Genomic DNA, 13,492 nt, shown 5'->3' with positions numbered 1-13,492 from the left:
AAAGAGAGCGTGTGACATCTGCAGAAATAAAGGGGAAGCTTCACCTTCTACTTTAATTCTGCAGAAGTCAGGAAACCTCAATGGATGTTCAGTAGTCAAAGGGTCAATGATTCTGTGTGAATTTATAATTGAAAATAGAAGGAATGGGAAATGTTCTGCTGTGAAAGCGATCCTTGTAATGAAGGCTTTTAAAATCCATTACTTCATCTTGTCTGTTACCTTGACTTTCCATTATGGCTAAAAGTGCTAACTGGCCGTACAGCCAGGAAAATGGATCAGAAAAATACACGGCTTAGAGTATTTTTTGACTTCTTACCCCTCACCCCCTCCTCCACATTTTTCTATCACTTTCTATTGAGATAAACAATTAATTTTTCTAGTTCAGATCTCAAAATACAAACATCATTTCAACTGTATCCACTAAATAGAACGTGTGATCTCAGCTGTTCTCAACCCTTTTTACCCTTGATCTTGCTCTTCTCATTGTATTTGCTTCTTTTTTACTTGCTTGACTTTGAGCCCAATAATAATAATTCTTGCGTTTGATATAGCACTTTTAACATCGGGATGATGCCTCAAAGTGCATCACAGGTTTTTACTGTAAAGTGTAGTAACTGTGGGCAAAACACGGCAGCTAATTGTGCACAGCGGTGTCCCACAAGCATTACTTCTGGTGTCTTTTGTGTAGTTTTTTTGAAGAGATTATTATCCGCAGAAAGTGATCCACCAATCTACTAACAACTGGGTTCCTACTTTCTGCAAGGTAATCAGAGGTGTGTGGAGTGAGGAAACTTGCCTAAGGTTTTGCCCTACCTGAGAATTCAACCCAGGTCCTCTCATTTGCAGAACCCTGTCCTGCACTCAACAAGAAACAACGTCACTAAAAATTAGCGATTGCAATTTAATGTGTGTGTTGGATATAGGCCTATTCTTTCTCTTCCCTTCACAGAAAGGAGAGAATCTGTGTGAATTGGGACATCCTCCTGACGTGAAAGACGCTATACAAATGTAACTTGTTAATTTGTTGTTAATTGCTGTTAAGTAAAGTATCCGCGATTTCTTCAGGGCCAGCTCTGTATTCGTACAACAATGCAGTATTCACCTCAGAGGACTGGAATGGAATTCAGGAAATAGCAAGAAGCAGAAAAAGAGATGATCCCCTGAAAGTTGGTCGATTTGGAATTGGGTTCAATTCTGTTTATCACGTGACTGGTGAGTAAAGAGTGTGTTGTCCTGCACTGGAAGGAAAGAAGGAAGTGCCGTCAACAGCAACCTGACAACCTTGGGACCAGCGGCCATTTACTTTGCCGTCCCGTTAAAATGCCGGCTTAATATTTCTGATTCCAGACACTGAGTTGTAATGGGGTTCCTCTGTAGCTTTATTATAACCCTCACTCACTTAAATATTAGAAAAAAAAATAATTTAGAGTAAAATTCTCACTTGGATTCACTGTCTTCTTCTATTTTCTTTTCCCTATTTTGTGTTCTTTTTGATTTTAATTTATGTTTTAAATTCCCTTTTATTCTGTTCTAAGCGTAGAGGGTCATGAATGGACAAAACCTGGCACATTAGTAAGCAGAATGGAATGTACTTCTATCTCCCTCCAATAAGCTGGTAGGGATGAGGATACAGTGTCCGTTTCAGATTTGTCCAAAACCAGCTTCAGTCCTGAACTTTGGAGTTTCAGTTGATTGGTGATCCTCAGCCGTGTTTCAGGCATTGGGAAATCAGTGTTCTTGGCTTCAGCCCATTGTAATTTGATCCAATGTGAAGAGGGGACACTTAGGCAAGTAGGCAGAGGGCAACCGGTGCCTACGGACTTGTTATTCAGGCAAAGAGGCATTGTCTTCTGGAGAGGAAAATCTAAGAGTCTTATAATTTTTGGGACGTCCTCCCGACTTGAAAGGCGCTATACAAATCTAATTTTTGTTTGTTTGTTTGTATCCTCAGGGGGGTGAGGTAGGGGATGGAGATAAAAGGGACTTCCTCCTTTTCCCGTTTCCTCCACATTTTTGTACCCTTCTATCCTGAAGACAATGTCCCATTTCTCTAGTTCAGATCTCAAAGTACAAATATCACTTCAAATGTATCCACAAAATAGAACCAGTTCATTACGATCTCAGCAGTTCTCAACATTTTGCTTCAATCCTGTCCTTTCTCTCTTCGCTTTGTAATTGGCTGGAGGTGGGGAGGGGGAGGTAAGTTGGGTCTTCTTGAAGCTGAGTAGGTATTAAATTCAGTAGATGAAATGTATTTGTTTACTAAGATGGATTGAAGAATGTAACTTTTTTTGATACAGATGTTCCATGCATATTCAGTGGGGATCAGATTGGAATACTGGATCCTCATCAGTCACTCTTTGGCACCCAGGAATCTGGTCAGTGTTGGAACCTGAAGACAGAGCAAGAAGAGATCCATGAGTACCCAGACCAATTTGCACCGTACATCGGGATCTTTGAAAGCACCAAAGAGACCTTCAAAGATGGCTACTTCCCTGGCACAATATTCAGGTTCCCTCTACGGAAGAAGCCGTCCCATCTGAGCAGCAACCTGTACAGCAAAGACAAAGTCCTTGAGTTGTTTGAGTCCTTCAAAGCAGATGCCAGTTCCCTTCTGCTTTTCCTGAAGAACGTACAGAGTGTGTCACTTTACACCCGGGAATCCAATGGCAGCGAGAAAATGCTATTCAGGGTGATCGCCTCGGAGGGTAAAGAGCTGAAGCATGAACGCCCAAACTCCTTGAAGATCCTAAGAACGGCTGCCGATCGTTACTGTAGAAATATTCCTAACAACAGTGTGACCTGCGTGACATACCATGTGAACATAGCTGCTGAGGATGCGGCGTCAAAAGAGACTGACGAGATGTCTTGGTTGGTTTGCAACAGTGTGGGAGGCCGGGGGATGTGCAACGAACTGGACTGTTTGGCTGAGGACCTAAAGTACATTCCCAGCATTGGCATTGCCATGCCTCTCCTGGGCAGTGACGAGGAGAAAGGAGCTGTGTCTGAGTTCACGGGCAGAGCATTCTGCTTTTTACCTCTACCTCCTGGTGAAGAAAGCAAGACTGGCCTGCCAGTGCACATCAGCGGCTTCTTTGGGCTAACCGATAACCGAAGGAGCATAAAGTGGAGGGAAGTGGACCAATGGAGAGACCCAGCCGCTCTGTGGAATGAACTCCTCATTACCAACGTTGTTCCAAAAACCTACTCCACACTTGTCCTGGAAGCTGTGAAGCGAATGCAGGCTGAACAGGGACAGGACATCCCGTTGACTCCTGAGGCCATCTACAGAGTCTGGCCTGATGCTAGCAAGGTCAGAGTGCATTGGAAGCCTATTTTGGAGCCTCTCTTTAAGGAGCTGATTCAGAACCCAGTCATCTATTCCATGGGTGACCGCTGGCTGAAGGTGGACTCCGTTTACTTCTGTGAAATGGATGAGGGCAAAGATTACACCAAGGCTGTGCTCAACTTCCTCAATAGGTCAGGAATGCAGATTGGTCAAGTACCTGCCAATGTCTCTAGTGCCGTGCAAGCCTACGGCTCCGAGACGAAGCCCATAAAGAAGGTGACCCCTGCTGTGGTACGGCAGGTTATTAAGAAATTCAGGCACCGAGAAAGCGCGGAGGAAAAGCTTCACCTGCTGGAGTATGTGCTGAGTGATCAGAACTTCGGGGAGTTGATTGGGCTCGAGCTCCTTCCGCTGCAGAATGGGAACTTCATATCCTTTGACTCCTCCACAGCAGACAAGGATATTGTTTACATCAACACGCACGATCACCCCAGGTAAAGCTTCAGTTTCTGATGGTTTTCTTCAGCACACATGGTTCTATTGCTCCCTCAATGTATTAAACGTCTCCCATTTACTGACCCAAGTGAAGCGCTCACGGCAGTTGAACCATAAGGCATTACCAATTGTGAACATTATTCAATGCTTTCATGTCTGAGCTCTCAACAATGGCAATAAAGAACATCATCTATTCTACTGCCTTAATGGGGCCACATTCACTCAAGGCTAATGGATACAAATATTTTAGCCCTGTGAGGGGAAATGAAAGTTATCTTTTATGGTAATTTAAACCTTTTAATGTCTTTTGTTTCAAAAGCACCTAGGATGAAATTAAAGTGAGATGCACATTGCGCATGTGTCACTTTCACAGGGATCGCAGGCTCGCAGACTTACTGACCACGGAAGAGTAGAAGGCTCCTTCAGTACTGTACAATCAGTGCTGCTTTGCAACAAGCAGCAACAGAGTCGGGATACTTTCAGACATGTTTAATGCATGTAACAGCCAATATCGCAGCACACTGCTACTGAGTAAAGTGTAGAAATTCAGCATTGGTTTATGTCTGAAATGGAAGCCAAATATAGTCTGCTCAAGTTATTCCTGATTCTGCACTCCATTCATTGATCTGAAATACTTTCATATGCTGGTGAGATCTACAGTACTCTGAGCTATTGAGGTGTGATTGCATACCTGTATGAGCCACTCGCTCAGACATGAAGCTAAGCTTTGACTTTTACAATAGATCCCTTTTCCCAGGACTGGATGGAAGGTTTGTGGCTGAGGATCTGAAGCCATCTGTCTTGTCTACACTGAAGGAAGCTGCTAAAAGCCGAGGTAAGACCAGCTTACCACAGTAGCAACCGTATAATTCTAATTGTAAATACATTAGCCTTTCATAGGAACTGGGCTGAAATCCATCCAATTGCCCGCAATTCACTGTGTTTGGGGCAGCAGATGGTTGTGAGCTCAGATTTCAGATTAACATCTCGCAGTCTTGTGACTTGGACAGTGTAGCAAGGCCTGCTTGCTGGGCCTGTCCATAAAATCCCAACCTCGAAAGCGAGAGGACCTTGGTTCGATTCCCGGGCAGATCGAAACGTTGGGCAAGTTTCCTTACTCCACACGCCTCTGTTTACCTAGCAGGAAGTAGGAACCTGGTTGCTAGTCGATTGGTGGATTCCTTTTCCGGGGGCAATAATCTCTTCCAAAAAATTAATTAAATGAATAATAATGATAATTTGGTCACTCAATCCACAACTGTTTGTGAAACACTATATGGCAATTGGCTGCCACGCTACACCCACAAATTATACAGTCAATTTACTTTACAGAATATTCCGTGAAGCGCTTTAAGACATCGCGAAGACGTCTCAATAATATAATAATAATAATAATAATCCTTGCATTTGATATAGCGCTTTTCACGTCGGGAGGACGTCCCAAAGTGCTTCACAGAACACACTGTAAAGTGAATTGACTGTATATTTGTGGGCGAACGCGGCAGCCAATTGCGCACAGCAATGTCCCACAAACAGTCGTAGATTGAAAATGACCAATTTATTATTGTTATTGATTTTGGAGGGATTATTATTAGGCGTGTGGAGTAAGGAAACTTGCCCAAGGTTTCGCCCTGTGCCTGGAATTGAACTCAGGTCTCTCGCTTGCAAAGTGAGTGCTCTAACCACTGAGCTACAGGACTCCACGAATATAGGCACTATATTAAACGCAAGAATTATTATTATTATATAATGCTTCGTACATGTGTGGTGTGCAGGAAGCAATGTTGTGGGTGCGCCCTGATGACCCAGACATTGGCCATTTCTTTAGCCATGAGAAGCCAGCCAGTGTTTGAAGCAAGACAAGGTGATTCGAAGCTGGTTGGTAGTATCTGAAAGAGAAAATTAGACCAACATTTGTGCCCCATTATAACATAGGTTGGAATTTTTCAATGACCATGTTATAAGGCTGTACATGTCAAAGTCTGGAGGACTTGCTTTCAAATACTGTGCATTGGTTAAATGTACCACGTTAATGTGGTTTTGGGAATTTTCTTTGGATAGGCAGAGTGCAGCAGAAATATTTTGTTGTGCAAATACAGAATGGAGATGGCATTTGTCTGTAGATTAACACTGAACTTGAAGATCGTTGAAGATCTTTTAATACTGCTTCTATTTACAAGCCCTGTGTGCTGCCCATTCTGTCTGAGAAGACACTGGTGTGACACCAGCTAGCCATTTGTACTCATTGTGTGGCTCTGGCCGATCACAGTGTGTGTTTTCTATTTGCTGAATTAGTCAAATACTTGATATAGATAGGCACTGAGGATCTGTGATGAGGTATTGTTTGTTCTTATCACACTGTGATGAAAGCTGTAATACATCATCCATTTATAATCGCTGTACATGAGAGCCAATGAGGTTTACATCACTGATACGAATAACTTGACCTCTGCTTTGACTTGATTCAAACTTGCACTGTAATTGTACACCAACCTCTCCCACGTGGCCTCTACTTGCCATTTCAAACAGACTTCACTGTCTGAAAGTCCTAATAGTGGAATATTTTGTCAATGAGATCTCTTTCAGTGTGCCATGTGACTGCCTGCATCCGATTAACAATAGGAAGATATTTAAAATACGGCACGGCTTATGTGGGTTCTTAGTACAATAAGGCACTTTGTAGCTAAAATCCCAAATGACCAGCTTTCTTCAAGAACGGTACTAATATGTTGTTTCTTATTAGAACAGGACGGCAGTATTACAGTGCCTGCTTGCTACCCTTTAAAGAAATGCTCCCTCAGCCCTTCTCTGGCTGTTTCCACATTCATTGTGGTTGGAGCAGGCTGAAAGAATGCATTTGCTGTGCACTTAAAGGACACCTCCATCCATTAGAGTCCTGTAGAGTGGTGGTTAGAGTACTTGCTTCGCAAGCAAGAGGACCCTGGTACGATTCCTGGGCAGGGCGAAACCATGGGAAGTTTCCTTACTCCATACGCCTCTGTTTATCTAGCTGTAAATAGGAACCTGGTTGTTAGATGATTGGCGTATCACTTTCAGGGGATGATAATCCCTTTAAAAACTAACTAAATAAATAATTTGGTCACCCAATCTACGACTGTTCATGGGACACTGCTGTGTGTAATTGGCTGCCGCTTGTCACCCACAAGATATAGTCAATTCACTTTATAGTATATTCTGTGAAGCGCTTTGAGCTACTCAGTACAACTTCCTGATGGAGTAAATTACCAGCCAAGCAATTTAGGACTTTTTCCTCCCAAAACTAAGTTAATCTGTTCTTCACTTTGCCACATATCACAAGCGCCTGTCCTGGCTAACAATCCCCCAACTAAAATTGGTCACTCACTCCATGGCTTTTTGCAGGACATCGCTATGCGCAAATTGTCTGCCATGTTCGCCTACAAAATACTACATTTAATACTGCTTTTAGATGTCTTGATGATGTGAAAGGCACTATATTAAATGCAAGGATTAGTATATTATCCATTGTATTGTTTTGGTCGACCTTCTAGTCAATAGAAGCGATGAGTGTTTTGGTGCTAATAAATAACTAATAATAATAATCCTTGCATTTTTCATATAGCACCTTTTACATTGGGAGAATATCTCACAGGATTTGTAGTGACTGTGTATTTTGTAGGTAAATGTAGCAGCCAATAATAGGATTACTGCCTACTAATGTGACTGCTGGGTGAGTGAGAATTGAACCAGAAGACCCTCGAGTATGAAGCTTTAATAAGTTTCACTGTAATTGTCTATTTTGAACTGTCTTACGGATTAGGTCTTTGACTTGTAGGTTTGATGACATGTATACACACTTCCAGGTCTCATTCATAAGACAGTCAGACTTGTTGGATTACTGCAGACTTTCTTGGCTTCCAATTCAGCTCTAGAAAAATAACTTTCTCTTTTCACTCCCTGCCGAGGATTTTCTTTATGAATTGGTTCAATTTTATTGACATCAACTGACAAGAGTGGGTTTCTGAAACCTGTCAGAACTGATAATGTTTGATTGACTGGCTATGGAACTCATGTGCTGTAACTTTGTGTAAGAGACTACAACAACAACAACCTGGATTTATATAGCGCCCTCCACGCCGGACAGCGTCTCAGAGCACTTCACAGTAACGGATCCCGGGGCCGAGGCAGGGGTGGGAAGATGACCAAAGGCACGGTCGAAAAGAAAGGTCTTCAGCAGAGACCTGAAAATAGGAAGGGAGGGAGCGAGACAAAGGGAGTGAGGAAGGCAGTACCAGAACCTCGGGGCATATAGTTGCTGAAGGCACGGCCGCCGAGGGTGGAGCGGAGGACTCGGGGGACGAGGAGGAGGCCAGACCCAGAGAAACAAAGGCAAAGGGTACTGTTTTGAGGAGAGAGGAGGTCAGAAAGGTGAGGGGGTGCAGAGGAGTGCAGGACTTGAATACAAGGGTGAGGATCTTGAAATCGATCCTCTGGGATAGGCAGCCAGTGCAGTCTGTCAAGGACTGGGGTAATCAGGGAGTGGAGTTTCATGTGGGTGAGAATGCGGGCGGCAGACTATTGAACAAGACACTTGATGCTATGCTCAGTGCGGTTGCAGAATAATTCCACGGTAGTTTTAACAATTTTTGTTTGATTTTTAAATTGCAGTTCATCGGCATCTTTGGGGATGTCCAGGTAGGTAGAAGTGACATGTTGGGATGGAGCCCAAGTTCTGTGCATGTTAAACTACAAAGAATGTCAACAACAATCTGTGCATGCACTTTGCTCTGGTGTGTGTGTTTAGTGTGTGTTTCTTTATCAGGTTATGCTGCACAGTTAAGCTGTTTTTATAGTCATCATCGAAGAAACCTAACTGATATGCTGGCAAGATTTTAGGGCCTGTTGAGACCAAGAATGGGTTGTAAAATGTATGGTGATGTAGAAGACAAAGAAGTTTTGTATTGTTTTGTGCTTGGAGTTGATGCACATTTCATTAGCGGTATATCATTAGAATTTTTGAGCCATTTGCCAACATTGGGAGGAATTATCCTGTACTTCATTATTCTGTACTATCCCATTTAATACAGCTAATTTAAATTGGCCTTCTAATTATTTATTACTGCTTTTGCTAACATGACTCAGCTTCTTCTTTGATGGATGTTTGCCTTGTCGGTTTCCACCAGTCAGGGTTCAGTCTTAAGTGTAACCATTTACGTATATAATTACAGTGCTGGTTCCTTAAAAAGATGCTCTAGAATGGCAGACCAGCTTGATATCCAGTGCACTCTTGGTGTCCGAGGGAGCAATTACACTTGTCCACTGTATTTGTAACATAGTCCAAACAAACTATTGCCAAGTTGGTTAAATATGAGCTTCTTTCTGAATCTACTCTGTCTGTCTCTAATAAGTTCTTCTCCCCCAAGTGTTTGTCCCCTAGTTCTCTCCTCTTGCAAGAAGCATTTCTGTAGCTAGAGGGAGAAGATGGACACTCTGGTGACTGGAGTCTAGTCTATTCTCCCCTTCCCTCCACAAGACTGAATGCCAAACCACCCTAATGGATTCCACCGAGAGGTTCAGTTGAGAAGTTTTGATATTCCTGCTGCTGGAATCTCAGAACGTGAACCTACACTTGCATTAGTCAGCAACTATATCCCTAACCATTGGAACTCCCTCCCTCTACCCCTCTGTCTCGCCCCTCTAACTGTCTAAGGTCACCTCCCACTCCCCCCTCCTCCCTTGCTCAGTGTCCAGCCCCGTTTTGTGAACCCTCCCAGATTCTATCCTTCATGAAGGGCGCGATATAAATGCAAGTTGTTATAAGTTTAAGCTGTTGAAAAGCATCACAATGTTTAAAGAAAGAATCCAAAGGATGGGGGTGGAAGCTTTCAGACATTTACAGTGAGTTCAGAAAACTCTTTATTGAAATATACTCAGCCTAAGCTGCTCTCTGAAGCTGTATTGTGATATAGCTGAGCTACATCAACTACAAGTATTTTATATTTGCATCAAGTGATCACATCTGCTTTGATTACTTATTTCTAACTTAACCCTTGAAAATCCTTTTTAATGTGTGCCATGCTCATGAGTTTGATTTGAGGAGCACACAATTGTATAGTGCCTGCAAACATCAGCTGTGGGATGTTAGATTCCTAACCTGGAACTGATTTGTGAGTTTTGCTGTGTGCTGCATGATGTGGAGAAAGCTATCTAATACTGTTCATTGTCTAATACATTCACTGAAGTGGAATTAATCGCTGGTGGGAAAGTCATTCCTCTCCCCATGTCACTTGATCTTGTTGACTCAAAAGAATTAACAAATTTTACTGACAAAAATTGGAAACCAGCAAACCTGCTTACATACATTACTTGGTGGACCCATGAATCGTTGAGTCCTCTGAGGAGTATGGATTGACGATGTGCGTCATTCATTAATATCCCCCGGAGATGTAGACCCAGCCAGTCCTTCAGCAGTGTCTCCTTGTACTGTATATCTACTAATTCTAGTGATATGAGCTCAGATCTGGGTGAGGCTGAATCACCGGCTGCTGTACAGAGCCCATTATCCACAGAAAAAGTAGATGATAGGACAGAAAGTGGAAATGGCTGTTCCTCTGTATTACCTTGTCTCGGTGACATTTTTGTTCCAGCAGTGGAATTTCTGCAGCATGTGTAGATGTCCTCGTCTGGTTCATTTATCCATCATTCTTGGCAGGTAACACTGCTGTTGTGGTGTCCTGGAGAAGTGAACACGAAGCTAGAAGCAGTTTAGAAGCATCCATTTATCAAAGGTTATCTTCAAGGCTACAGTTGAAAAAGAACTGGGTCTTTTGTGCAAACCATGTGTAAAAGCTTGTGTATTATGTACCATATGTACAAAGAGAATTACTGAGGCATTTAAATCGGTAATTAACAACCAATGAAAAGGGATTGTTGTTACTTAAAAAGTGGTGAACAAATGTAACTGTAATTTCCTCTGTAGACATGGTTTACACATGGCACACAATACAAATGTGTTTACACAAAGCACATTCAGACCCCCATCTAAGATTTTCGTAGCTGGTTTAAGGGGAAGGTGGGGAAAGTCCTTCATATGAATGCTGGTGGAACTTTAATAGTTCAGCTTCGCAGGTCCTGCTTAAATGCCACAGGTAAGCTTTTTGCACCATGCAAATGTTGTTTGACCATGTAGCAAGAGAGGAAATGTGAGAGACCTCCAGTGTAGGGTTCATTGCACAAAGTTTCAGAAAGATCGATCTGTGGAGAAGAAATTTAAATCTGTGCCGTATTCTCAGTACCAATCGCAGCTTTCTCGATTGTTATTAACTAACAGTACAGTATTGAGATAAATAATAGTACCAATCGAATAATGAGGCATTGCCACTGGCTTTAAGGACCTTCAGCAGCTGAATAGTGGAACGTCAATAGAAGTGAGTGCTGAAGATGACAGATGGCATAATGAAATTCCATTACATTTTCAATTCAGACGAGAATCACAGCTGCAGTCTATCCCGTGAAGTGCTTTGAGATGTCTTGACGACGTGATAAGGCGCTTTATCAAATGCAAGGATTATTTATCATAGTATCGAGCATGCTACAGTATCACAGAATCCAAGTCCAATAGTCTCAAAAACTAAGCAAAGCATGATAAATACATCACCATTGCTTAATAGTGATAAATGGGATCTGTGCATACAATAGCCCATAGACTGAATATTGGTTGCTAGCTGACAGCTTGAATAAAAACACAGATCAACAACAATTTGCATGACAGCTTTCATGTCAGGAGGACATAAGTGGCATAGCCACCAGCCCTCACGTAGCTGGGGGCAGATGAGGGTTCAGTCAAAAAGATTAGTCTTAAGGTTTGGGAAAGGAGATGAGAGGAAGGGAGATCATGTAGAATCTTAGAAACTGACAGCGCAGAGGAAAAGCCATTCAGCCGTGTACTAAAAGTATCAAACAACACACTGCTCTGTCTCACTGTTTGACAAACACTGCTGAGATGTACAGCTTTGGGAGAAGGCCCAGGTGGACTGTTGATGCACACTTCCATGTTTTACAGCGTAAGAAAAAGTGAGGATTACTATGTAATGCAATAGAGATACGCAAACATTTGCACAAAGGAATGCTACATTTAGCCTTTTTATTGTCTTTGTTCTAAGCTTTGTAAAGCTTAGATGAACGAATCCAATGACAGTCCACAGAGGACGATTGGGTCGGAGGAGCCAACTAGCCTGTACATGTCAAGCACCAAAGTGCTCAATTCTTTTCTTTTTTTTATATAAACTGCTTTTTCCCAAGTTTAATTGAGAAAGCACGGAATAGGCCTTCAGCAAAGTTGCTGAAACATTCCTCTATGCTGAGGAGATGGAAAATTGTTCCTCTTCCTGCCAGAAACTGCGCGAGTTAAATACTACTGGCAAGTTTTCGATGCGATTTAAATTAAACCACAGACTGCGCAAATTCCTAATATTTTTCATAGATAACACACAGATGAGTCACTGGGTTAGAGTAAACCTAAACTGCCACGTTCTTCTGAAACATATACCCTCTCTTGTCCTTAATCCTTCAGGTTTAATTTAATTTAATTTAGAGTGAAAGGCACTCTATCAATGTTTTTTTGTTTTTTGTAATTTTGTTTTTGTTTTGTTTCACTCAGTGCGGAGTCCTGTAGCTTACAACAACGACATGCATTTATATAGTGCCCTTCCAGCAGGGTAGCGTCCCGGAGCGCTTGACAGTGGCGGAGCCTGACCCCGAGCCAAGCAGAGAGGGAGGGGGAAGTGACTGTAAACACGATCAAAAAGGAAGGTCTTTAGATGGGATTTGAAATTGGGGAGGGAGGGGATTGAGGGAGACAGTTCCAGAGTTTCGGGGCATAGCGGCTGAAAGCATGACCGCCGATGTTGGAGGAGACGCAGGATGAACAGGAGGCCGGAGCCACCCGAGCGGAGGCAGCGGGTGGTGGAGTGTGGGCTAAGCAGATCGGATAGGTAGTGAGGTGTGAAGGCATGAAGAGATTTGAAAACAAGTGAGAGGATCTTGAAGTCGATCCGTTTCGTAATTGAGAGCCAGTGCAGCCTGGCAAGGACTGGTGTGATGGGGGTACGGAGTTTTGTGCAGATTAGTATCCGGGCGGCGCAGTTGTGAATTAATTGTATTTTAGGTATTGTGGAGCTAGGGAGACCAGCGAGAAGGGCATTTTAAAAAGTTCAGCTGGGAAGTGACAAAGGCGTGGATGAGGGTTTCGGCTGCTAGGGTGTGAAGTACGGATGGAGGCAGGTAATGTGATGGAGGTGGAAAAAAGCAGTCCTGGTCAGGGAATGGATGTGGGGGAGAAAGGAAACCTGCGGATCAAACTCGACACCTAAATTGCGCACAGGTTCGTTAAGTCTGAACGATGACAACAAATTTTCACGTTGGGAGGACGTCCCAAGGTGCTGAACAGTCAGTATTTCAGACCCAAGCTGGGGGTCGGGATTGGGGAGGGTGGAGGGCAGGTGGTGGTGATCTAAAGTACCGTCGAAGGAGAGGGTCTTGAGATGGGTCTTGAAGGAGGCAAGGGAAGGGGCGAGGCGGAGGGACTGTGGGATGGAGTTCCAGAGGGTGGGGCAGAGTGGCAGAAGACCTACCCACCAGTGGTGGGGCGGGCGAGGCAGGGACATGAAGCAGTCCAGAGCCTGCTGAGCGGAGTGAGAGGACAGGATGGTAGGGGGTTAGGAGATCGCA

The 13,492-nt window shown here is 43.3% G+C and overlaps 1 protein-coding gene across 1 annotated transcript in view; it reads left to right on the top strand.

Annotated features, from left to right (window-relative positions):
* The window catches only part of sacs (sacsin molecular chaperone), a 59,671-nt gene that overhangs the window by 19,607 nt on the left and 26,572 nt on the right, over positions 1 to 13,492 (top strand). Inside the window, exons 6-8 of the mRNA XM_007900654.2 lie at positions 1,066 to 1,212; positions 2,301 to 3,783; positions 4,528 to 4,619. Of these exons, the coding sequence (XP_007898845.2) occupies positions 1,066 to 1,212; positions 2,301 to 3,783; positions 4,528 to 4,619 (1,722 nt within the window). The remainder of the gene's footprint in view (positions 1 to 1,065; positions 1,213 to 2,300; positions 3,784 to 4,527; positions 4,620 to 13,492) is intronic.

Source organism: Callorhinchus milii, unplaced genomic scaffold, assembly GCF_018977255.1.
Source record: "Callorhinchus milii isolate IMCB2004 unplaced genomic scaffold, IMCB_Cmil_1.0 Scaffold4, whole genome shotgun sequence".
Taxonomy (NCBI): Eukaryota; Metazoa; Chordata; class Chondrichthyes; order Chimaeriformes; family Callorhinchidae; genus Callorhinchus; species Callorhinchus milii.
The sequence above is the reverse complement of the archived record's forward strand: the minus strand, read 5'-3'. Positions and strand labels throughout refer to the sequence as shown.